The sequence below is a fragment of the Micropterus dolomieu genome, linkage group LG18, assembly GCF_021292245.1.
Source record: "Micropterus dolomieu isolate WLL.071019.BEF.003 ecotype Adirondacks linkage group LG18, ASM2129224v1, whole genome shotgun sequence".
In the NCBI taxonomy this organism is placed as follows: domain Eukaryota; kingdom Metazoa; phylum Chordata; class Actinopteri; order Centrarchiformes; family Centrarchidae; genus Micropterus; species Micropterus dolomieu.
The window spans coordinates 26768897-26790852 of record NC_060167.1 but is presented as its reverse complement, the minus strand read 5'-3'; the positions used below and the strand labels follow the sequence as shown (position 1 = coordinate 26790852).

Genomic DNA, 21956 nt, shown 5'->3' with positions numbered 1-21956 from the left:
TCCTGTGAAATAACCAAAACCATTTGAACATTGGAACGTGTGTTAAATGTTGTATCGTGGGTCTTTTTCACAGCTGACATTCTGTCATAACATTAGTAATTGCTATGTCCAATTTAAGTGTCCCAGTAAGACGTGACTGTGTGCCAGCATGCACAATACCTGGGCGCTACTGTGACAAGTCAAAATGTCTTCCATGAAAAATAAGACTATTGTAAGAGGGTAATTGAGAAATTGTTTTCAAGGTGTTTAATATCCATTATGATGCAATGTGGTTATTCTGACTAAATTTATCAAAATAAAACTTTTCGCTATCGTTTATGGGCAACTACAGACAGGAGAAACCACATTTATGAAAAACTGAACTTTTATTTCTTTGAAATGCTTATACAAAAACACATTTAAAGTTTAAGGCATATATTGCACAGACTATTGAGAAGTTTTTATATATATATATATAAAAACAAAACAAAAAAAAAGGGACATTATCCCTCAGTCGTGGGTTTAAGGCACAGCCGTCAGCCATACTGCCAACAGTCAGTCATGATTCACAACATGAGCTTCAAAAACATTTTTGACTGCATTTGGCTATAAAGAAACTACAGTTTGAGATAAAGTTCATGCCAATACAAACAAAACAAAAAAATGGAAACATGACCTTGAAAATATTTACATGCATCATCACTGTCTCTGATTGGAGCGCCACTTTGCATCTAAAAATCACATAAACCTTGCTATCATATATATATATATATATATATATGTTAAGAAAAAGACCTGCCTGCCTAATCTTTAACCAGCCATTTCCAGTATCACAACAGATAAGGTGTTGTCACAGTGGCATGATGTAGTATGAAAAATAAAAATATTACTTTAATACTTAGTATTCTACATATGACCCAAGCCTGACATGACCTGTGTAAATTGAGGTATAAATGCACATCAATCGAGTGAGTACCTGTAACACAAGAAAACCCCAGAAACAAAATCCTCACCACGGAGCAGAACTGGCAGTGAGGAGTGGAAATACAAGGAGAGTTGGAGTTCCCACTTCTGCCATGAAAAAGATGTGTTTTTATGGGGATGATGGGGTCAGTGTTCAGCAGTTATCTGACAACACCAACTTTTCTCCTTTTGTCTTCTCTAAATGTAACAGAACCAAGCACCATTCAATGACACTGATAAACATGACAGTACTGGAGATTGGACTCCCAATTCTGCTATAGTATTATTCACATAGGAACTTTTCCACATGATGCTACTGTTACTAGATGTCCAGATGGCATTCAGCCACATATTGTGGTTTATGCTAAGACAGTTTCATGGAAACTAAAGCTTATGAATGATTAGAAATTCTATAGAAACCATTTCTAAACACAGGCGGAAAGCGTTGATGTAGAATAACTTGATTTTTATGCTCCTGTACCTTCCAGGGAAAATGACCCCAACAAATTTCAGTACATCTGCTACATTTGCTTTTGCCAAGACACTATGCGCATCAATTTATTTTTCCACTAATAAGACATTCAGGTTTGAAATACATTGACTAAATCTTAAGGCCCCAACTCGACAGGGAAATCTGGATAATTTATATGTTCCCCACGCCCACCCCCTTAAATTAAGAGGATCCAACATTTAAAGTGTTTGGCACCACAAGAGATGAAGGCGCCATGTCTTACAGCAAGTGTAATGTTTCATTTGAGGAGCTGCAAGAGTCATGTCATCAGATCACCAAGCTGCTCACCTCTCCACTGAAATTGATTTCTGTAACATATCCATAAGTGACCTTCTCCCATTCATCCTATATCCACAGCCCTCCCCCTCAAAAACAATCCCTGAAAACTGTACACAACGGATCGAGGTCGCATAAAGTAACAAAACATATCTGCTTAGTTTCCAGTGAAAGCGCAGAAAATACTGATTGTTTTTATAGATTGGAAATGGCAAACAAATTACGTGCTACGTGACAGCATGGGTCGAGTAGTTGAGTGGACAACTCATGAGGCCCGATGAAGTCCCTTAACTACAGGCAGGGCATAAGACAGGAAGACAAGGAGTGATAGAGGCGAGTCAATCAGTCAGGCTCGCTGCAGTACAATCAATTTCCCTTGTGCTCATCTCCAAGTAAAAAAAGGGAAATGTAGTGAAGTAAATAACAGGCTAAATAATATATTTTAAAAACCATTTGAATTGCACAACTATAGAGGACTATGATGTTGTCCTCCTTTTCATCATGGAGGGGAATAGGTAATAGGCAGCCTGGCCATTGATATCAATGTCTTTTGTACATTCAATAAAGTCCAGTACTGCTACTGAAGAGGCTAACTGCTGGTGCTAAAAATCACACCAACTGACATTTAGCACAATTAAGGGATGTTTTTTCTTCCTCATTCATAAACCGTAATGTGGAAATCGTTGTACAATACTCAGCACTGAGGAATTCATTTCGAGGAATGGCATCAAAGTGTTCTCACCAGCAGGTGCCTCCATCAAGAACCGCATATTTAAACAATAAAAAGTTGCTTGAAACAGCAAGTCTCTGTAACCCCTCGTGTTTGTCCCAGCTCACACATTTCATTCCCTGTATTCTGCAGGCACATGCTTTAAATGACAAACAAGGGACTTCTGATGACGATACATTCTCCTATATACAGTGTTGTCCAGCCAAAGGGAATGTTTGACCTCTCTCCTCCCCAGATATATATATAAAAAATTATTATTTTTTTTAAAAAAAAAAAAAAAAAAAAAAAAAGGGGCCAACTTCCAGCTACTAGTTAACAGTTTCACTCACTGCATGCAGGCTGTGCTGTGGGCCCCACACTGTGGTGATGGGGGTCTTTACCACTTGAAGAGAACTGGGTTGCCTGGTATCAGTATGGACCATGCTCCAAACACTGGGAACCACTGCTGAATTCCTCTGCGCACTACTACTAATACTGCTGCTGCTTGTGGAGGGCTGAAGAGGAGGAGTAGTGAGGTGGGAAGCCAATCCCGGAAGAGGTGTACTTGTTGGTGTAGAGGAGGATGTTGGGGTTGAGGCGGGGAGAGGAGCTGGAGTTTGGGCAGAGGCAAAGACTGGGGTGTGTACAGGGGCTGGAGATGACTCCACGGTTGACACCGGTGATGGACATGGAACTGTGACTGGGATTAAGGGGGATTTGTGGAACGGCAGGTAAAGTGGGATTCCTTTGGGGGCTGTAAAGGAGGTGATGGTTGGAGAAGGAGCAGCTGAAACAAGGGCTGCAGTGTGGGAAGAAGCCTGGCTTGGAGCGGTGACAGACGTGGAACTTGTGGCTGGGAGAAGAGCTGGTGACGGCACTGAGACTGGCCTTGTAGCTGGTGCACTTGTAGGACTTGTAGTGGGCAGTGGGGCCAGTACTGAGCTTGGGGCTGGAGCAGAAGCAGGTTTCTGAGAATTCGGCCATCCTAACACTGGCACTAAGGTTGGCAGATGAGCTGGGAGGAGCGGAGACTGGTTTGGGCTGGAGGCTCTGACAGTGTCCTCCTCCAAGGGGCTCCAGATGACTTTATTGATCGTGAGAGGAGACAGTCTTGGTGCTGAGACCAACACTGTAGTTGGGACTGGTACAGAGGCTGGTAATGATAGAGGCACGGGATCCTTTACTGGAGTTGCAGCTGACACTGGAGCAGCCATAGCCTTCTCCATCAGACTCTGCACCGTGGAAGCATCCATGACTTGTTGGCTGTCCTCTGGAGGCGGCGTGGGTCCCATGTCACTGCTGTAAGCACTGCATTGTGCCTCCACCTGTTCAGTCTTTACAGCCTCTGTAGGTCTCTTCTGGCTCTCCTGGAGTCTCTTCAGGTTCTCCTGCTCTGCCGCCCTCTGCAGAGCTGCGTCGACCAGGAGCCTCAAGTCGCTGAAGTCCTGGGTAGGGAAGAGCTCGGGGGGAGTCGGGGGAGGCGTGTTGAAGAAGCCACTGGTGGGGCTAGCTGCCATTGCTGTGCTGGTGAGACACGCACCCTGTTCCTCTGCTTCTCTCAGCAGTCTTTGCGTGTCCAGCCTCATCAACGCCTGGACCGATCCCTCCTTACCAGGGTACCCTGCTCCTGTCAGAATTGCTGTTGCCGTGCTCCCAAGAAGACTGAGGTCCAACATAGGGGCAGAGCGGATGACCGATGGGCGTTGTTGAGATGAGCCGGTAGAAGAGCTGCTTTCTGGAGAACTGGCTCCGCCTCCATTAGACGAGTGGCATTCACTTTTACCACCAACCTTGCGGGAGATGGTGAACTTGGTGGGATCTTTGCCATCCTTGCGAAGTAGGTCAGGGAGGAGGCGGCGGCGTGCATTGATGAACCAGTTACATATCTGGGAAAAGAGGGGGAATTTCTGGAATAAATGGAACTGATAGTAACAGGTTAGGAGGACATTTTTCTTAAATAATAAGATAAAAATAGAACCTGACAGCTTCAGACACATCTCAGTTAACTAGATCCACAACTCGACCCTTGCAACACAACCCACCCCCCCCAAACATCTGAGGACTGTTATTTTAACAGCCGCCTACACATTTTTCTTCATCTACATTTGTATACGAGGCCTTACTTACCCCCCTCTAGTGGTACAGCCTCCCACACAAGGAAGAAGGAGTGAGACAGACAAGAGATGAGAGCCCTCAGACAGCTGGCAATAATGAAGGGCTGAGCTCAAATATGCTGAGCCACAGAGAAGCCAGCCAAAGGCATTCCAGTGAACTGACTACATAACAAGAAACTCTGCTGCCGCCTCATGCTGATCTGTAATGCCTTCTCTAATGCGGCCTGTGTGTTTGTGCGTGCCAGTGTGTTGAGAGGAAAAGAGGAAATGTCTACCACTGGTGCAATGATGTGAAAAAGGAAAAGGCTGGGAAAATGTCCTCTTCAGCAGAACAAGTGTGGTGATTATTGTTGTGCTTTCACTTGTTCAATATGTTGATGAAAAGCTGGTGACAAAAACAACGCGTTGATAAAAATAAGAATTACTGTTAGCAAGTAATAGCACAAGAGAATGGATCATGTAAAGGTGTTAGGACATTACTTGTAACACCTTTGTGGTGTGCAGCATCAGAATTTAAAGTGAAAATAGATGACTAGATTGGCCTACCCTTTGAGCTACAAGAAGAATTTAAAGATTTGCTCCCACCTGCTTCAGGGCTTTATAAATGTAAAAACAAGTTTGTGTGTTCAGGGTCAAAGCCTCCTAAAGCACTGTTTATTTTACAAAAATCTCAAATGGAATAAAAGCACTGCATTTAAGTGAAACCTGTGATTTTTATGTATAATCCTTAATAAACAAATGGAAAAGACAGTGAGAAAGTGTTTGTCACAAACTAGATGAATTTCTCAACTCAAATAAATTAAAATCTACCCCTCACCTGCAGCACAGAAAGGTTGGTCTGGCCCGACAGGCTGAGCTTCTCCTGCTCCGACGGGTAGGCGTTGAAGCGGTGCTCGTACAGCCAGCTCCGCAGAATCTGCACCGCCTCCTTGGGCAGGTTGCCGCGGCGACGGCGCTTCCCAAACAGCCCTCTTCCCGACAGGTCGAGCGGGGAGCCGTCATCACTGTCCGACACAGCCGAGGAGTGCTCCTGCTCCGGGCGATGCTCTTCTTCCAGAGCTGAGGGGAGGGAGGAGGGGGGAAGCAGTCAGTCACGTTCACCGTTACTGATTCAGCCAACCTGCTTATATCAAATCTGCTAGTCAACTGGTATCAAAGTGTTGGTTTCCTGTGCGGCCTAGTTTTGCCATATATAATTTGGGAGAAGATAATGGTTCCATCTCACATTAATAGCTCTAGACTCACCCGGGCTTCTGCAAAAAGGGTGTTTAATCCACTTTTACCCACTATATGAAACCTAAACTATTTTTTTCACAATAATAAGAGCCATGTGGACCGAGAAAGGCTGGCAAAAATCAAGAAACAGATTTAACACCTGAGCAGTGAACAAGTGTACAAACCGCATCAGTTACTTTTAACCTCCTATTTTTAGCCAATTTAAAGCATCGTGGGCTGAACATGTTTAAAACACTGGCTTTGTGGTTTGAACTTTGTTGTGGGTGTGTATTTTTATTTATTTTTGTCAGTCTATGGTTGGCCACTGGAGAGAAATCCCCTCAAAATGGAGCATGCCTGATCCCAGGGGTGGGCCACAGAATGCAGTAAATGTCTTTCTCTGTGGCTGGGTGAAACCTGACCCCCGGGGCAGCGCCTGTCTTCACAAAGAAGATTGTGTGCATATCAACATCACAGTAGCCAGTGGCCCAGGAACCTATTGACCATGCAAAGGAGGCCGTTTTCACCTCATGCCAGTTCGGCTGATGACTGCTGGAGCAGTTGACAAATCTTTTGAATACTGCATTCCTCGACAACAACAAGGGAAGCCCTAAATCAAGTTAGAAAAGTGTGTGGGAGGTGGGACTAAAAACTTACAAATGCAAATTATGTGCACCCCCGCACACCAATTTCTATTGATGAACTAAATTCCCCTTACACCTATAAAATCACATGTTACAGTGGCCATTTTTATCATGATATTGATGTACAGATATGTCATTTTGGACTAAATTCTGTCCAAATTAACGTTTTTTTTTGCAAATATCTCGATTAAGTATTAGTTTGTCACGCTCTTTAAAGAATAGAGCAACATTTTAAACAATTTATGGGTTAAATTAACCATTGATTTGGTCTAACTGGGTCTAGAAATACTCCACACCATCAGCCTCCCGTGCATTAGCCACACTCATGCTTGACAAGACATCTCAGGTTATCCTTTTTTCTAATAACAACCTCTGTGAGAGAACATGAGGCCCACAACAAAGTTGCATTCCCTCAACTCCACTGGAACATTGGATATGCATTTGTCACAAGATAGATAGATATAGATATAATCTATCTATCTTACACCCACTCAATATGGGATTAATTTAGTAATAAAAACAGCCAAGACAGATTTAAGACAGATGTTAGTATCAGCAACATGTTACATCTCACAGGCAGTCAAAATTTTTGTTTCTACCTACATTCAAGCTGGTAAATTTCTGCCTCGGGAAAGTGTTTCTAGTGTTCTGCCTATTCTTTAAACACGAGGCCAAATGGTCCTCAGATCAAAGTTTGGGAGCTCAACGGTGAACTAAACTTCACAACACACTGAGGTAAGGATTTGAATCTGACCGTTAGCAAAGCCAGTCCACCACACATCAAACATCCACTTTTAAGACCAGCTCGCTTTGTCGAAGGGGGATGGCGTCATACTCAAAGTGAAACGACACACACTATAAAGCCACTCGGATAATGCAGAATGTGACATTCAAACAAGACAAACTGAGCAGCTACTCGGTAAATTAGCCATCTGGAGCGCACAAAGGAGGCAGGCGTGAAAGCACAGCCTCCCGCATGTCACTCCGCCAGATGGACACCATGCCTGCCTCTAGAGATAACTAGCTGGCTAGCTGTCCCTCCAAATTTAAACACAAACACACGCTGCATTTGCTCGCAACAAAAAGCCCGCATACCAGGCAAAACCAACAGCAAAGACACGGCGGACTCGCAGGCACACACTTTGGGAGTTAAAACGTGCAGGGCAGGGACATAAGAAATATATAATAAAACACGACGTGCGCTCACCTCGTTTGAATGCTTTCATTCTTTGTTGATGGCTTGCTTGAAAACGCGCAGCTGTCCAAGTTTCTTGCTGTACAAAGCGTGCCCCGGGAGCCAAGCGATGGTTGACACAACAGCACTTTCTTCCAAGAAGCTGAAGGTGTTGTTCCTCTTTCACCGACTTAAACGCGTTGCCTTTGAGATTCTGCCGCACGAAAAGGTTTCACCGGACGGTCTGTTTCCATCGCACGCTTCGCTTTCTGCCAGGATAAATGTTTTCTGTTTTGTGTCGCTTGTTCCTTTTACCTGCACGTAGCTCTTTGCCAATCTTGACAGTCGCCGCTGAAATGATCCCGCCTCATCAACAACTGTCAGCCAATAGCGGACCTCTATTACGCCTCCTGGGGTGTCGTTAGCCAATCACGGCGCTCCGCTAGACAGCAGACAGGCTCCGTGTCATTGTGGCTGAGGGGAGAACCATTTCATTCAAAGTATAGCGCAGTCTTTGAAACAATGTTATTTTCTCGACAAGGTTAAATCCCCCACGGTACTATAGACACATGTTATTGTATACTTAGCAACGTTGTAATCTTTTTAACCATTCTGGTCGTTTTTATTCGTGTGTACCGGAGACAGCAACATTGTGTGGAAAGGCTTTACGTAACGTTGAGCAAAATGTTCTTGTTACATAAATCAGAAACGCTCGAAAGCGTCGACTAGTAACCGCATGTGGCCAGTTTATAATATAATTAACCAAGTACTTTACTGACACTGTCTGGAGTGACATGTAGACATGGACTCTACGATGTGTTTGACTACAGGCTTGTGAGTGTTGTTGCAGAGAGGTGTTGGGGTGCTTTGATTCCCACGGCCAAATGAGCGGGAGTTCAGATTTACAGAAGAGTTTACCACAATACAAAATTGCAGTCTACCTGGTGTAACCATTTAAACGTAAGCCTTCAGTGTTGTGTCCAAATAGCCCACACCTTCTGTCATTATTTCTGCTCTGAGGCTGGGCAAAGCAAAAAAACAACAAATACATTGTGATTGAAACAGAAGTTAAGTAAAAACTAACAGGTTTTAAAACAAAAACAAGCTATTTGCAGTACTGTCTCTAAAAATAGTATTTGAAACCAAAATGACAGCCACAAACTGAATCATCTTGTTCTTAATAAGTCAACAAATAGCTACAAAGCAAGCCAATACATCCATGATGAACTTTTTGAGAAAGTATTGTGTGCATTTTATTGAATGTTACATTTCTCCATTATACATCTGAACAACCTTGAAATAGTATAAATAGATCTACAGCATTGTAAAAGATTAACATTTTCAGTCTGTATTTTTTCCCTTATTTACAGAGGACGACTTTAAGAAGCACAGGGGGAGAAATGCAAGATTATTAGTTTCATCTTAATATCAAAGAACCCTTTTTACTCAGTATTGCACATATACTTAAAATGTTACCAGAGTATAATGACAATAATCTAGTTAAATCTCAGAACAGACCCACTCGCTCTCAACTTTGCCTCAAACAATACAACTCTTTTATACTAAACCCCACAAACATACACACAGCCTATGGACTATACTGAACATATCCTATTCTTTAAAATATGTGCTTGTTTCATAAAATATTTATTCTAGTATTTATACAGATACTTTTTGCTATATCATATCTCTTGCGGTAACAGCATAGTTTCTGCCCCCTCATCCCTTTTCCCAGTTTTATGCCCAACTTAGTGGAACAAAGCAGAAATGCTAATGAGCTTGGTTTTATTTTTTTTGCAAGCATGCCTATGGACTACTGTCTGGGAGTGGATTCACTGGTATCCAAGCTGAGGTATACTCTCTTCCTGGGATTAAACAGTTTTTCTTTGTCCGTCTCTTGTAGCCTCTAGTGATCAAACCTTTTCTCACTGTCTTCGAAAAAGTGGCAAATACAAAGAAGAATCTTAAAGGGTAGCTAAACTTTATGCAATGTGTAAGGACGTCTAACCCATTTTAAAGAAAGTGTGTGTGTTGGGGGGTACATTGGTATCACAGAAGATAAAGTACAATTTTGACCACAGCCACATTGTGATACATTTTCCTTCCTGTTGCTTTACATTTAAACTATTGCTTTCTCCCCTCATATATGGATGATAACATATTCCACCAACTGAAGGAGGCACATTAAAGAGTGCAGCGTTGGATTGGAGCGTTTCCAAAACAGACCGCTGCTTAAGCAATTGTAATATGTATGACAGTTTAGACTTTAAAAGGCCAAAGCCATCAAGCCTACATGGGGATCATTATCACCCCCAAATCAATGGCTTTACAGCCACAACCCCCCCCCACAGTGCAGCTGTTTGGATCATGAATAACCCTACCCAGGAAATAGACCTAGGTGTGTCCCAGTGATATCTGTGTGTATTGGAGAGAAGCCTTGTTTAAATGTATGAGATGAACTCTCTTTTCTCTCCTCAAGTATGTCACCGACATCTCTTGGCATTTTATACATCCCACGTTTAAGCGTGCTGGAAAATTGCTGCCTTTCATTTTGTGATGGTTGGATGATAGAACAACTTTCTCTATGTTCCTGCCCTCAGCGCATTTGAGATGCCACATTTCTTTGATCTGCGTTCATGTCAGGCACAGACCTACAGTTTTTGCGTGAGGAATGGTGAGAGCAGGGTTTGGGCCTGAAAATATGGCAAACGGGGGGAAAAATGGAAATTATATGTTGTGAACTTGTTTTTAAAGGTTAAAAATATTCTGGCAGTGGTTGCATATGGGAAATATATTTAAATCTAGATGCTGCATTTATATTGCCTTCAAGCTAGCCTGTTTGCTTTTCCCTCTTAAGACTTTTTATCAATATTCACTATCCAACACACAGAGATCATTAAAAATGAGCCAATAAGAATTTGTCTTGAAGTTGTGGAAAACTGGGAGACACCTATATTGACACCACACCTCATTTCAGGAAAACAACTCAGACACACAAATTTTTCCTGGCAGTCAGAAATCAAATCAAGCTAAAAGGCTGAGTTCGAGTCACACAAAAGGCCTTCATGTGCTAACAATGCTATCCACCCCAGTCAAATGGAGGGGGGTAGTGACAACAACCAGGGAACAGGCTATTGACACCCCTGAGCCATTTTCCTTGCTGAGAGTCATTCCCAACAGGCAAACACAACAGACAAACAAAAGCCGCCATCAAATAAAGCTCTTGGCAAGATAGAGAATGAATAGTGGTCATCAGGTTTTTCCAATTCAAAGCCTCAGGCTGCATTTTCACAGTGGGTGAGAAAGAGGCATTGCCCAAGCAATGGTGTGACATTGAGATAGCTTTAACATAACTAATTAGAAAGGGGAAGTTTTTATTTGCTTACCATTTGGAAGAACCCAAATGTGAGTGAAAGACAAACAACTGTGGTTGATGTAAGGCATGTCAGGGTTGACTTTATGGTTAGCTATGTACTTGTAGGGTGAAATCCTGGAGTTTCTCTACATGAATTCATAAACAAACAGGCATTGTTTCAGACAATTTTGTCTTGGGAAATCTTCAAATGAGATGGGGGGAGTCTGGTAGTACGTCCAATCCACACAATGTGTCCCCTTAATGCAACACAGGGCAGGGCTGAAAGTTGTCTTATAATGCAAATACCTTCCCATTGTGTGTAAACAGTGTATTACAATGTACTGTATCTTGGATTGGAAGTTAACCACTGTTGCCCTCTAGAGGTCACTTTTCAAACTTTCCAAAATGTGAGATTCCAGGCTGAGAAGGGGGAGGGTCCTGGTCCTGAACGCTCCAAAGCAAATCACTCAGTATTGTTGCAGCGATAGGCAGTTCTGGTTAAGCTTCAGGACGTGTGCATATCAAAATGTTACACTTGTAACACGTACGGGGCTGTAGCTACAATCCACTCCATCTAATTTCACAGTAAGCCCTGTTACTGTTCAGCTCCCTGCTGCTGACATTTAAATACATGAGATGAATTTGAAACAGTGAATTCATCTTTGGCTTATGCAGTCTTCCATGACAAAAAAAAGCAAGCAGCATTTAATAAACGATGAAAACACAATGACTAATGTATGCAATGCTTTAATTAAATATTTTTTTCTTCGAATAAAAAAAGTGCAGCTTTTTTTGGATGATGTTCAATGAGAAGAAACAATAATGGTAGTGAAGAAGTAAAACTGATTTTGTTGAGTGATGGGAGGCAAAATAAAATCAGAATGCTTTTGGAAACAGTATAAAAATAACAGCAAGACACATGTCCTAATGTGCCTCCCCACAAACAATACCCTGCATGCTCAACCTGCAGCATTACTTCAATAAAAGCCCTAGATTATATGAGTTGAATGCTAAGTGAGATTAATAAAAGCACTTAAAGATGCATTAAACAGACAGATGGGACACAAATCCTGATTGAAATATTCACATATCTGGAGTTACAGCACAAACATGGAAAAACAAATTTAATGGGACAGAGTGAAGCAAAAGAGACTAAAATGAATAGAAGACTTCCCTACAAAAAACAAAACTGTAATATTGTGGCCGCTAACACTGTCTGAAATTGAGATCCTCATGCTCGGTCATCAATAATTATCGCAATGTGCTTTCATTCAAAACCATTAAAAAAACCTAAACTTTACAGATTCTCCCCAGTGTTTAAAATGTATGACACAAGACACACACACACACACAGACAAGAGTTAATTGCTAGGAACAATATAAATACCCTTTCAAATCTGACTTTCACTTTCATCATACCAAAAATATTCATAAACAGATCTAAATGGATTTTTATACAAAACAAATATGATTAAGTAAACAAATAAATACAAGGAAGACGTACATAGGTGTTTGTATAGTTTGTGGTGTGTGCAGTGCGTGTGTGATGGCCACAAGGTGGTGCTGTGCAAAGCTACAAGATGGCCAGTGACCTGGGAAGAAGATGATGGGAGATAGAAGAGCATTAATGTTTGCCTTCTGTCCACTTAATAGATCTTATAGCCAAGATAGAGGAATGTTTAAAACAGTCTTCAAATAGATTCTTTAGGATATAATCATCATAATAACAATACCGTCATTAATAATTGTATGATATCAAGAGTAGTAACAAGAAATGACAAAGTTCATCGGCTGAGGTTTTCAATGGCAGCCTCAAATGAGGAGTCCCCTGCTTCGTAGTCTGTAGGGTCCACAGAAGTTTCTGTTTTGTTAAGTAGTGTTTGATGCCACCAGGACCAGCCTATAACTGTGTGTGTCAAAAATGCCAAAAATGCCCCCACCCCAATCGCTAAGAATCTGATCTGCCCCCCGTCGCCCCCCAAATCCATCTTTATTCAGAGTATTTCTTTTGCATCGGAAAAGTTTCTCTCCTCTTTCCCGGTAACATCTTTGATTCGACCCCATATACTTCCATCTCACTGTTTCTCTCAGAGGCGAGTCTGGGCCTCGGGGACATATATTTCGATGCTGTCTGCGCTCTCTGTGGCGGAGTTCTGGCGAAACGAGGCCGCCTTTTTAGCAGCCAGCAGACGCTTTCGAGCCTCTTGTCTCTGCTTCTCTGCCGAGGCCGAGGAAGAGGTGGATGAGGAGTCTGCACTCTTCTCGCGGCCCAGCAATGGCCGTCCCTTACCGGGCTTCTTTGAAGCTGGAGGGGCCACCTTCTCCTCGTCCTGTAATGTTGGGAACGGTGAAACATGACAGACAGAGGAGGAGAGAGAGAAGAGAGGAAAGACAGACGGAGGACAGTCAGATAATGTAATATATAAACTGTTTAAGAGGTTCCATTAGTTTAGGCAGGTTTAGCAGACAGGACTTTGACAAAGACATTATGCTGATAGTTTTTGTTAAAGCTTGAAATAACATTTAGTGGTTGTAGGTGATAAAACAGAAAAACACTGACGGATAGACAACTGGTAAAAACAGGCAAACATTGAGAAAAACAGTCATTTATATGACAAATTTCAAAGACATGAAATGGTAACATGAATTAATGGGCACATTGGATCAAACTTAAAGCACAATAAAAAAGGATCACAGACACACCGTCAATGCATTTGCATTGCAAAGCAATATAAACCAAGAGCGCATCAGCAGTTAAGATTCATAAACTTAACACACACAAAAATATACAAAAGGCACATCACAGACAAGAGAGAGCGAGAGCGAGAGCGAGAGCGAGAGAGAGAGAGAGACACAAGAAAAGACGTTTAAACAGAGAAGGAGCAACAGCAAGACTGCATTTGGTCACATGAGCCAGTGCATCTTAGCCATGCTCCACTGCAACACACACAGCAGCAAGTGACACATGCATGCTCAAAGCAGGGCTTTACATTTAAAACGCACACCAACGACAGCCCTCTTTGAGATGAAGCTTTCCATGCATGCCTAAAGGGATCTCTCTGGCCCCTTTATATTGCACAGGGAGGCCCTGTTAAATGAGTTCATCCCACGCAGGGACAGGGGAAGTCGAAACGGGAGGTAAAAAAGAGTGGGAGAAATGGTGGTGGTGGTGGGAGGAGAGAGGCCGGTTTCGGCGGCTTTCCTACCCCAGCCAGGGCACTGGGCAGCAGGGGTGGGAAGTACCTTCCGCTCAGGGGGCGACTGGGCAGCCGCAGACGGCACGGGCTGCCAGTCATTGGACTTGAGATGGTAGAGCTCGTCGAACTTGAGGCTGATGTCCTCGATGGAGAGCTGCAACAGGTCCCAGAAACCAGCCAGGTCCTGGGCGGTGGGCCGCGGGTTGGCATTCACATTCTGACCGGGAGAGGGGGATGAAAACGAATGAACAGTGAGGAGAGGACAAAGTCAGTGTTGTGATGTAGAATGAATGAAATACAGCATATTAGAGGGTAAACAGTATCACAGTAGTGCAAATAAATGCCATCTCTTTGAGAAAGAAAGGTAAAACTACCCACAGACGTTTATTCTGTTCTTTCTATTTATCGTGTTTGGTGTAGATTGTCCTTTTTGTCCAGCATTACAACAAGCTTTGAATCAATTAGTCAGAGCCCATTTCCCCACTTACCGTCCATTTTACTTCTTGTTATGGGCTACTGCATGCTGCTTATCTTTCAGTGTGTGTGCTGTTCTGGTGCGAAAAGGACTTTTAAACACTTATGACATGGGCAGTAGCTTCGGCTTTAAATAAGCGTCTGGGCCTTGAAGTAGCAGAAAAAACACAACAATAGTCTACTTTCGGCCGTGTTCTTTAGCAGCAGAGATGGATCAGGCAAATTATAATAAAACTGATAAAAAAAACTAAATAAATCATCCAATACAGACTCAAGTAAAAACTAGGCTATATATTTCTAAAAATACTTTGTCCTAGATGTGTCCATAATGTGAGAATCAGAACAGTGGGTGGGGTATCTGGGGGTCAGCTTTTGTGGGTCCCCACCACCACCACCCATCCCAGTTTTTGGTGGTGGTGGTGTTATTTCTTATTTTCTCATTCATTCTATCTATGTCAAGAGGTCAGTGCCACCACAGAAAGAGAATACAGGCTAAAATCCACTCGCTGCTGTAGTTCGTGGCTGCTTGGCTGACTGTACATTTTAAATGCTTTCATGTTGATGTAAAAAAATTGTGTCAAAATGTCAGAGTTGTGTATTTTTCTCCCACTTATGTATTGCTTTTTTATATCATCTATTTTATGCCTTTATTAGGTAGCTGACAATAGAGAGATGAAAGAAACAAGAGGAGCGACATAGTGAATGACATACAACGAAATTCGCCCAGACTCAGACTAGGAAAGTTGTGTTTCATGGTCAGCGCCTCACACCAGACTGGCTTATTACTGTGCTACTGCTCTGCATTGCATTACTTACATACTGTACTTTTCTTGCTGCTCTTTCCATATTGATCACTAGAGGGAGTTAAAGCTCAATTCTTTTGTCAAACTGAACTCCAAAATAAAGGCTCACAACACAGCTTTATCCTTTTCAGTGACATAACAAAATACTGAAAATGCTATAAATGCTTCAACAAAGCCAAGTAAAATAAGCATGTTGCGCCAGAGAAATACAGGGGAATGTTAAGTTTCTGATAATGTCAACTAGAAGAAATGCGATCATTCAGGATCACAGTAAGATTAAAACCCCTCACTTGTTTACAAACAGCTGCCTGTAAGTTTGCCGTTTGTGGAAAGCTTCCACAGATTGGCAAACAGATAAAAAGTAAATCCTGCTCCGACTTCTTTCCTTCTGACACAGCCATTGTTTGTGATGCTCTATTCTTCATGTTCAAGCGGCTGCATTCACTGCTGTGATGTCCAGACATCTGGCGGAAGATATGCCAAGCAGCTTTTCTGGAGCGCTAACCAATACGCATTGTGCAAAATAATAATACTAGATGTTCAGGTACTGAAAAAGCCATGGAGGGAAATTACACACTGGTACAGATATGAAGGCTTATCACGTCTGGAGTACAGTGATATCAATCCATACGAAGCATTCACTATTGATCTGCTTAACTAAGGCTCAATCATGTCTTCACAGTGAAACATTTGCTTTTGCATAAATAATAGATTTTCATGTGAGCATGCGATTTTGTTTTCTGAATACTCTTGTAATGTGTCCTGTGCTGTGTTTCTTGGTACCCAACCTGAGCCTGACAAAGTATCAGGCTTTATGTCTGCACTGGGTCTTTTTGTTACGTACAGCTTTCCCTCCTCAGCTGCATTGCAATGAAAATGGACCCAAATATGACCGTGTTTTTTCTCCCTTTAACTTGCTTTCTGTAAAAAAGTTTATATAAGTTACTCCAAGTCCACCTGGCTGATACGACAAGCACAGCACACAAAACTGCTGTATTGAAAAAACAAAAACAAAATAAAGTCTATAATATTTTGTCTCCTCTATTTTTAAAAATAAAGAGATTTTTAAATTACCTAGAAAAACAAGTACCGAGATCTAGAACATGATTACATAAATTAAGATAAGATTTATTGTTTAACATTTTACCAGATATGCCACAGTACTACAGGTAGAATGAAGTAGCATTTCCCTGGGATCACTAGACAACAGAAACCAAGATCGCAAATTAATAAAATTCAGTAAATACTAATTCATTTTTATCTGGCCAACATTTGGGAAGTTGAGTTTCATACAGTACCAACAAACAGTTAAAACAGATGCTTTTTGAATCTGAGATGCTGTGTTAGTGTCACCTGTTGGTAGTTGCAATTTCCAGTAAAATACGTCACTCGAGTGGAATGGCTTATTAGCTTATTATAAGCTCCTTGTATTTTGTACTGGTGGGCCACCATGCCTTATTCTGTGTAGGCCTCATATTCTGTGTACCATGGCTGTTCCCAGATTAGTCAGTTCGATTTCATGCGAAAGCCTTTATGTGCATCTTGGCAAGCATATCTTGCAGAAGACATAATAACCAAAATATAACATTAGGTTTGGTTCGGTCTTAAAAAAACATTGTTTGGTTTGGGACACCACCACAGATGTGAGTCTCAGTTTCATGCCTGTGCAGACCTGTAGAGCAGAAGGATTTACACACCAGGTTTTGTTCACATAGTCCCCGGAACTGCTGGAACTTCTGGGATATTAGGAGCTGGGCACTTCCTACAGCACTGCGAACCTTCCCCAGCACTGAAAAAAGAACAAAAATCGACACACGAATGATTATCTATCTCAGAGGCATCCGGTTATTCCTTCTATGGATGACACACAAACCAATTCTAAGCTTTACTAAAACACATGGCATGGCATACACACCAAAGCCTGCCTATAAAAAGGTACAGCTGCAACTACACCAAGTGTACTCTGGCTTATTCATAGCATGCAAGGTGTGCCTTACAATGCATTGCCAAATCATCTCCACTGGTTGGCATGGAGAGGATTACAGTGTTATGTATTGGACTATGTTATCCTCGTCAAAAGGCATCTAAGCTCATATAGATACTCCAGCCTGTCAGTCAGTGGTCACTATGCTAGTCTGTCGCTGTGTGAAAACTAGGACAAACATCTGCCCGGACAAAATTAGGACTCCTATCTGATCACTGGATTGTAAAGTTATGGCAATGTGATTATACTGTGGTGAGACCCGGCTTTGCAGTACAGATTTGCATCAGATTTAATGCCGACTGTTAAAACACACACACACATACACACACACACACACACACACACACACACACACACACACGCCCTTGTTCTTATATTGATCCAGTGCTTCTCATATAAACTGAGCATCCAAAGCCCTCCTACTTTTGTTTGTTTGTGTGTACACAGTGTACATTGTGCATTTGTGTGCGCGCTCACTGCTGATGTCGCTGCACTAATCTAATCTGGAGGTTTAATCAGTTCCAGAGTAGATTTGTGTAATTCTGAGGATTACAGGCCTGCTTGTGTGTGGTAACCCCACGTATTACCGCCTCATCCCCTCCACGCTGTGTATGTCTGATAGAGCGATTGTAGGTCCTGAGGAAGAACCGTTTAACCGGTTATAGAGGAGAACTGACTCAGACGGCAGCAGACCTCAAGATGCAGGGTTCATTCAGAGGGCCTGGACATGTTTGACTTCCGCAGTGCTTTGACTGCACATCTAGTTTTCTTCTGTTCTTTTTCTGGGCCAAATAACTTTGCTTAAGTTTGGAGATGGACGTTCATTATACTAACCCAAGAGTAAACCTTTAAAATGTAATTGTATGCTATCACTGAAATAGCAATGGATCATACAATTACCATTTAAAAAAAATCTCTAGCAGCTAATGAAACATACTGTTTTTGTGTTGTGAAAAAAATCTTCCTCACATGACTATTTTGGTAAAGCCACCAAAACAATAGGATAATGCAGTGATCACCACTGTGTGCAAGCTTGCTGCCTCACAAAGACTGGAGCTGTAGTGAGTACCCTGGCAGCCTTACCCTCCTCTGAGAGCTGGTTGTCTTTGGTCTCCTGTTCCATCTGCTGGCACCAGCCTTCCATGCGTCCCGTCTCGGCCTGCAGTAGCTTCAGGAACCAGTGGCCGTCTCGTCGGCACAGCGTTCCCCCTCCTCCACTCTGAGGAACACTGCTGTTACTCCCATTCCCACTATCCAGCCAAGGGTCTGGAGGTGGTAGAGAGGAGGGGTCCAGCGCTGGGTCCAGACTTTCTGAGAAGGAGGAAGAGCTACTTCGTGTGGTGGAGCGGTTGAGGATCTGCCTGGGCGGGGGAGGTGAAGAGGCGTCACCAGTAGTGTCTCCGTTGTCTAAATAGTCCTGTCCAGGAGGGGAGCTCATTGATTGGCTGGCACTACTGACCATGATTTTTTTCTCAGAGTGTTTGGCATTATTGATATGGGAGATGACAGGGATGTCCTGTGTGTCTGAGTCTGTTTCTTGTTTTGAGGCCATGCTACTGGAGCGACTGAGCCTGAAACAAACAGGGCGAGACTCACTGTTACAGATGGGCCTTTTCGACAGAACAACAACTTTGACTTTGTCCACTGTGATGCGCACAGCAGTGGACAAAGAAAACAATAAATTATTCAAGAATGATGTCTTCATTACTGGAACAAACATGAAATACTTAGTTTCGGCATTGAGTCACTTCTGCTGCTCAATATAGATATAAATAAACAGGATCGATGCGAGACTGGGCTATGTGATAATAGAGCACTCAGACCGGCATCAACTCATCTCTCATCTTCTCTAGCTTCTTGTTTTCATATGGCAAACGGAAGCACAAGCTGAACATGAATGTTGTCTGACTCCACATGATTTCCATTTCCTGTTATTAGTCAGGAAGTGGCGATTCAGTCAGATAATGAAATATTACGAATGTTTGACTGAAGAATCTTATTCAATATCAGAGGACAGGAAAATCAAAACACTGGAAAAGCACAGCGTAAGCCATATTTTGGTAAATGAGAAACAAACACAGATGAGAAATTGTCACTTAGCACAAATGTGTGTACAAGATCAATTAAAATGCAAGAAGGAAAATGTACAAATAAACAAAGGAACTCTTGTTCAGATGGCTATGTTTGTAAAATATCAATTAGGACTCAGAGCAGCTGCTGCATGCGAAACATTAAATGCAGAATACAAAAGTAAGAAAATACAGGAGGAAGGCATGGGGTGTCCTGGAACTTCCTGGAATTCAAAACGTCATGAGCACATAACGCAAACTACACTGTAATAATCTAGAAATGGGTCTCAAATAAAGAGTAAGCAGGGACAAGTTTAAATAGTAAATGTTCATGCTAGGAATCTACTTGAACACCACCAATACACAAAAAACACAAAGACTGTTTTCAGACAAAAACTAAACTGACATTCACATTGCTTTCACATCTACATAGCTTCTGTAAAGAGAAAGAATAGTCAGCGGTGTGTGTGACTATAATATAAATTCCTCACGTTGTTACAAGGACAGGAAGAGGACTTACTGCCACCCGTCCTCCACCTGTACTCCGATTGACTGAAATTTGGCCAATGGAGGGGTCTCCTCTCGTGGATCTTCCTGAATACAGTCAACCTTAGGACAAATAACAAATGAAATGAAATAAATCATAAATCAGTGATCAACTCAAAGTTACAAACAATAACAATGAATGGTTTTATAAACCCCTAATCAACTTCTAGCTAGGATATGTTGTGAAGGGTTCGCAAGCGATAAACCAAATCAGGGGTCTGGAAAATGGAGAAAAGGGCTGTTATTTCAGCATATACAGAACACAAAGTTTTGGTTGAGGGGGAAAATGTGCCATTTCTATACTACAGTATATAGCCAGCTCTAATGATAGAGGGATATTTGCCCTAATGAGACCTTTAGCTTGCAAGCACATCCTCAGACATAGCCACACACCACAGAGGACTGCTGTTAAAATGTTTTTTGTAGATTCAAGCTCAACAGGCGGAATGAGCTACGCTTCAAAAAAACAAACAAACAGTGGCTTGGAATCTAACTTGACTGTGTTAGTGTGCGTTAATACGTTGGAACCAACTCCCATTGCCTACCTGTATGCCAATGGAGGACAGTTTCCGCCTGGGTACAGGTGCCACTAGGGGCTCCTCTGCCACTAGGTTCCCTTTATTAAATCCTGACCTCAAGGATTCATGCTGGACTACTGAGTCACTTGTCTCAGTGGAAGCATTGGTGGTGGTGGGGGCAATTGGCTCTCTCGGGGTGGCGATGGGAGTGGGGATGATGTGTGGAGGGCGGGGAATACCGCGGGCCAGGCTGTTGGCACGGGTGCTGTCGAGGCTGTCAGAGGAGTTGCTGTGAGCGTGGCTTGACTGGCTGTTGACCTCTGACCTGCGGTCCTGCTGGTCCAGGTAGTTGTCCTGGGCCGACTCTGTGCTGCTCTGCACTGTCACGGAGATGTAGGGCTTGGAGGTTGTACGCGGCGGCACTGGTGGAGGAGCAGTCTTCTTACAGGTGGTTATGCATGTAGAGACTGAAGGAGAAACCAGGAGGGGAGAACGAGAGAAATAAGTCGGGGGGGGGGGGATAATTACAAATGACAGAAGTAAAGATGTTTCAGCAAATCTTTGTAGCCTAATCACGTCAGAGTGAACTCAAAAAAAGCATGAAGCAATTACAGCAAATAGCAGTACTGAAAACAGCCTGAAGCATCGCCCATATTGCTTGTCAGCAGACTTCTAAAAAACGGACTAACAAGTTTTTCTCAGCATGTCCAGAGCAGAACGCTTCATCTTGTACATGAATACAGAAGGACACTGTTGCACGAAAGCTGGAACAGCAGAATCAGGGAGCAGAAAATTACATATCAGGCAGGACACTGAACAAACATACCGCTTCCGCAGGTGACTGAATTAATTCACACACGCACAACACTTCAAAGCCTTCGATCACGAGACAGGTGACGAAATAAGTTTGACCATCTAACTCATAAGACATTAAGACATTAGGACATTTATCTGCACCACTCCTTAGTGCCAGACCAAATGTGCCCTCCAGCTAAAGTAAAGGAGATAATAAAGTTAAATAAAGTTTACTCCCATTCTCAACAGGGATTTAATGATTGCTGTTAAAGTGCTTGGTCTGATACTGATGGCAAATGAAGAGCCACCAAAAAAAAAGAAGAAACAAAGTAGACACCAAGTCGTAAGCTTTGTTAATGTTTCAAGAGTTTACACTCCTTAGTTTCATAGTCACATATTACCCGGGTTAAAAATCTAAAGCTGAGCTCCTTACAGTAGGAACTTTTATGTGGGCTTACATGAAATCCACACAGCGTGAGTCCAGCACTCAACATATAAAGCAGACTTCAGTGCACAAAAAAACACTCCCTTCATAACTCTGTCCTCTGCCAGTCTGACTGCATTCACTACCAGTAGAGCCATTTATCTTATCTATCAACCAAATCAACTGTTCATGGCTGACTGGTCCAT

General features: G+C 42.5%; 2 protein-coding genes across 9 annotated transcripts in view; both read right to left on the bottom strand.

The window, feature by feature from the left end:
• Positions 1-346: 346 nt before the first annotated feature.
• Positions 347-7979, bottom strand: LOC123987118 (flocculation protein FLO11). Its single transcript, XM_046075740.1, has 3 exons — positions 7619-7979; positions 5370-5611; positions 347-4324 (listed from the first exon to the last, which is right to left on the bottom strand). Exons 1-3 carry the CDS (start codon positions 7635-7637, stop codon positions 2768-2770), a joined length of 1818 nt encoding a protein of 605 aa, XP_045931696.1. The 5' UTR covers positions 7638-7979; the 3' UTR covers positions 347-2767.
• Positions 7980-11681: 3702 nt separating this feature from the next.
• The window catches only part of dlgap4b (discs, large (Drosophila) homolog-associated protein 4b), a 133428-nt gene continuing 123153 nt past the window's right edge, over positions 11682-21956 (bottom strand). For 6 of the 8 annotated variants that reach the window (XM_046076270.1, XM_046076272.1, XM_046076269.1 and 3 more), the window contains 6 exons: positions 20559-20998; positions 19988-20076; positions 18482-18969; positions 17112-17203; positions 14184-14354; positions 11682-13270 (listed from right to left, as the gene is read on the bottom strand). In XM_046076270.1, the coding sequence (XP_045932226.1) occupies positions 13028-13270; positions 14184-14354; positions 17112-17203; positions 18482-18969; positions 19988-20076; positions 20559-20998 (1523 nt within the window). In that variant the 3' untranslated portion in view covers positions 11682-13027. Of the gene's footprint in view, positions 13271-13530; positions 14355-17111; positions 17204-18481; positions 18970-19987; positions 20077-20558; positions 20999-21956 lie in introns of those variants that run through there. The other 2 variants (XM_046076277.1, XM_046076275.1) reach the window with 2 other exon arrangements.

Coding starts and splice junctions, on each gene's coding strand:
- LOC123987118 (XM_046075740.1), bottom strand. Junction 4,325..5,369: donor CCAACCTTTCTGTGCTGCAG/GTGAGGGGTAGA, acceptor CTCTTTTCCCAG/ATATGTAACTGGTTCATCAA.